The sequence below is a fragment of the Phasianus colchicus genome, chromosome 2 (genome assembly GCF_987193195.1).
Source record: "Phasianus colchicus chromosome 2, bPhaCol1.hap1.1, whole genome shotgun sequence".
NCBI lineage: Eukaryota > Metazoa > Chordata > Aves > Galliformes > Phasianidae > Phasianus > Phasianus colchicus.
The window spans coordinates 62,040,590-62,043,628 of record NC_143437.1 but is presented as its reverse complement, the minus strand read 5'-3'; the positions used below and the strand labels follow the sequence as shown (position 1 = coordinate 62,043,628).

The following is a 3,039-nucleotide window of genomic DNA, read 5'->3' as shown; positions in this document are numbered from 1 at the left end:
ACATAAAAATGATTTCCTAACATGAAATAATGAGCATTTCAGGGCATATTTCTGGTTATGCCTTTGTGTTTTCCAAAACTAAAATTAACTGCCTTTTTTGTTTTGCCACAAAATTTTCCTGACATTTCCATAGTAGATCTCTGAAAGAAGGGTATAACTTGAGTGTGGTATGGATTTATTTGTTTATTTTTAATTGTCCTGTTACCATCAATGAATTTACTAGTTATGTGGAAAGATACTGTTATTTTCTCAATTTTGTCATTGGTTGGATTCTTTTTATAAAAAAAATATTTTAAAAAAATTGATATTTCTGGAGAAAGTTGATAGATCTAGCTTACAGATGGAATACATTTGCAAAAAATGTTGACATTCTGTAGGCTTTATCAAATAGTTCTTTAATAATTATTTAAAGTAACTGTAGTAGGCGTGGCGAGGAGACGGTGTGTGACGGGGTCAGGTTCCCTATGCTCAGGGCTTGCCAGGTGCTGTCCCATAATAGGACAGCGTGTATGCAAGGGGTGTAGACAAAGCGGGACGAGAATATTTAAGTGCCTGCTACATTTTAATAAACGCCATTTTGCTTCACCTATACTTGGGGTCTGTGTGAGCATTTGGCCCCGACCTGGTTAGGGGTCGGTTTCGCTGGCAAAGCAGCATCTTATGGGGTGGAAAACGAATGATGCAGAGAGAGCGGCAACAAGTGGTGACCCCGACGTGATCTGCCCTGTGAGTAGTAGCTGCCCGGCGTGCCCGTAAGGCGGTGGAACCTGTGAGGTGGCGGCAGGTCGCCTACGGAAGACACACTGCGGTGGAACCTGTGAGGTGGCGGCAGGTCGCGTGTGTAACTAAAATTAAGGTATTTTTACATTTCTGTAAAAGTTATTGCGGTAAGACCGTTCCTTCTAAGAAGGAGATCGCGGCCGTGTTATCGCGGCTAGAAAAGGAGGGTGAGCTGGACTCCCCTCAACAGGTGCTCGATTCAAATAAGTGGGACTCACTTACTTCGGCGCTGTGCCAGCGCGCCATGTCCGACCAAAAAGCCTCAGAGCTTAAAACGTGGGGCTTGATACTTGAGGCTCTCAAAGCGGCAAAGGCAGAAGGAGGGTTCGGGGAGGATCGGAGCGTGACGGGGGCTGCCGGGAGCGGGTCTTTGCTTTCTCATAGATCCGACGAGGCCAAGATGGTGGCGACGGCAGAGAGCGGAGGCAGAGAGACGGAGAAGAGGGAGTCGCCGAGTCAGTCATGTGAGCCGACAGCTCCGCCCCCGCTTTACCCTGCCCCGTCTTTATGCCCTTCTTTGGACAAAACGTCTCAGCCAGAACCGCCCCTTGAAGAACGCGATAGGGCGGTGGGCGGAGCGGGGCGGGGGAGCCCGCGGCCGGGGGGGAGCCCGCGGCCGGGGGGGGGCCTGGTTACTGACTGGGCTAAAGTTAAAGAGAAAGCGAAAGAAAAGGGCCTAGCGAATCCAGCTGCGTTTATAGTTAACCCTACAAACACGGGCGCTTTCTCTATCGCATTGGGTTATTGCGGAATCCGATTGGCCCTCTACATGGCCTACAGGGGCGGCACAGATGATAGCGGGAGTGGGAGGAACAACGCCCACCCGGAGGTCCGCCCAGATGGTTGAGATTATCGTAATCAGCAGGGATGGTTCCCTGGAAAGGCCTGTTCTGCTTACCCCGTTAGTGGCGCAGGTGCCGGGAACCCTCTTGGGGAGGAACTTTCTGCGGAGTGTGGCAGCAGGCATAACAATTTATAGTGGGGGCCACGATCTGCCAATTGTCGGCGCAGTATGCGATCCCACTGCGCTGGAGACAGGAAGTGCGACCTGTCTGGGTGGATCAGTGGCCCTTACCGACAGAATAGCTTGTAGCGCTTCACGCATTAGTATAGCAAGAGCTTCGCTTAGGTCATATAGAACCCTCTCTTAGTCAATAGAACACTCCTGTATTTGTGATAAAGAAGCGGTCAGGATCCTATCGCTTGCTGCACGACTTGCGCGCAGTTAACGCTCAGTTAGTGCCTTTTGGTGTAGTTCAGCAGGGTGCGCCCGTACTATCCGCCGTGCCTGCAGGCTGGGGGGTTGTTGTTATCGATTTGAAGGATTGCTTTTTCTCCATACCCCTGGCTGAGCAAGACAGGGAGGCTTTTGCCTTTACGGTTCCTGTCCGTAATAACCAAGGCCCGGCTCGTCGGTATCACTGGCGAGTGCTCCCACAAGGGATGGCGTGCTCTCCCACGATCTGTCAGATAGTGATTGACAGAGTTCTGAGTCCGGTCCGACAGTCCCCTAGGCAGTTCCTCCTGCTGCACTATATGGATGATCTGCTGCTATCATCCCCGACCCCATCGGGGCTCCAGTCATTAGAAGCCCAAGTGGTGACGCTCCTGACATCAGCCGGCTTCACTATTTCTGCTGAAAAGATCCAGAGAGGATCGGGGGTCCAGTTTTTAGGATATCGGCTGGGAGACAAAACTGTCCACCCAGTCGGGGTTGACATCAAACCCCGGATACGCACGCTATGGGATGTGCAGAAGCTAGTAGGAGCCCTACAATGGATTCGAGGGGCACTGGGGATCCCTCCTCGCCTCATGCAGCCATTTTATGAGCAGCTTAAGGGCTCGGATCCGAACGAGGCGCGTTCCATCACGCCCGAAATGGCAGAGGCATGGAAGGAAATAACAGAATCCTGTTGTCAATCGGCTCTGTCTCGATATGATCCTGGAAAGGAGCTGGAAGTGGCTGCCTGTAAATGCGAGAGTGGGGCGGCTGCTGTTATAGGCCATGACTTGGGAGCCAAACCGCAACCATTGTGGTGGCATTTTTCCGTTCAGCCCACGCGTGCGTACTCCTCCTGGCTGGAAATATTGGCTAGGCTTCTTCGTAAGTGCCGTCATACAGCTGTCAGAACCTTTGGACAAGAACCTTCTATTATCTATCTCCCTACATCATTTCGTGATTCTTTACCGCTCCCAGAGCCCATCTTGCTTGCTTTGGAAGGGACGTCAGCTTCCCTCACATTTGCGGACTCGCCCCCT

General features: G+C 51.5%; 1 protein-coding gene across 1 annotated transcript; it reads left to right on the top strand.

Annotated features, from left to right (window-relative positions):
* Nucleotides 1-410: 410 nt before the first annotated feature.
* On the top strand, nt 411-1,717 carry LOC149919064 (uncharacterized). Its single transcript, XM_090135839.1, has 2 exons — nt 411-625; nt 735-1,717. Exon 2 carries the CDS (start codon nt 1,025-1,027, stop codon nt 1,625-1,627), a length of 603 nt encoding a protein of 200 aa, XP_089991965.1. The 5' UTR covers nt 411-625; nt 735-1,024; the 3' UTR covers nt 1,628-1,717.
* Nucleotides 1,718-3,039: the final 1,322 nt, after the last annotated feature.

Coding starts and splice junctions, on each gene's coding strand:
- LOC149919064 (XM_090135839.1), top strand. CDS start 1,025: ATGTCCGACCAAAAAGCCTCAGAGCTTAAAACGTGGGGCTTGATACTT.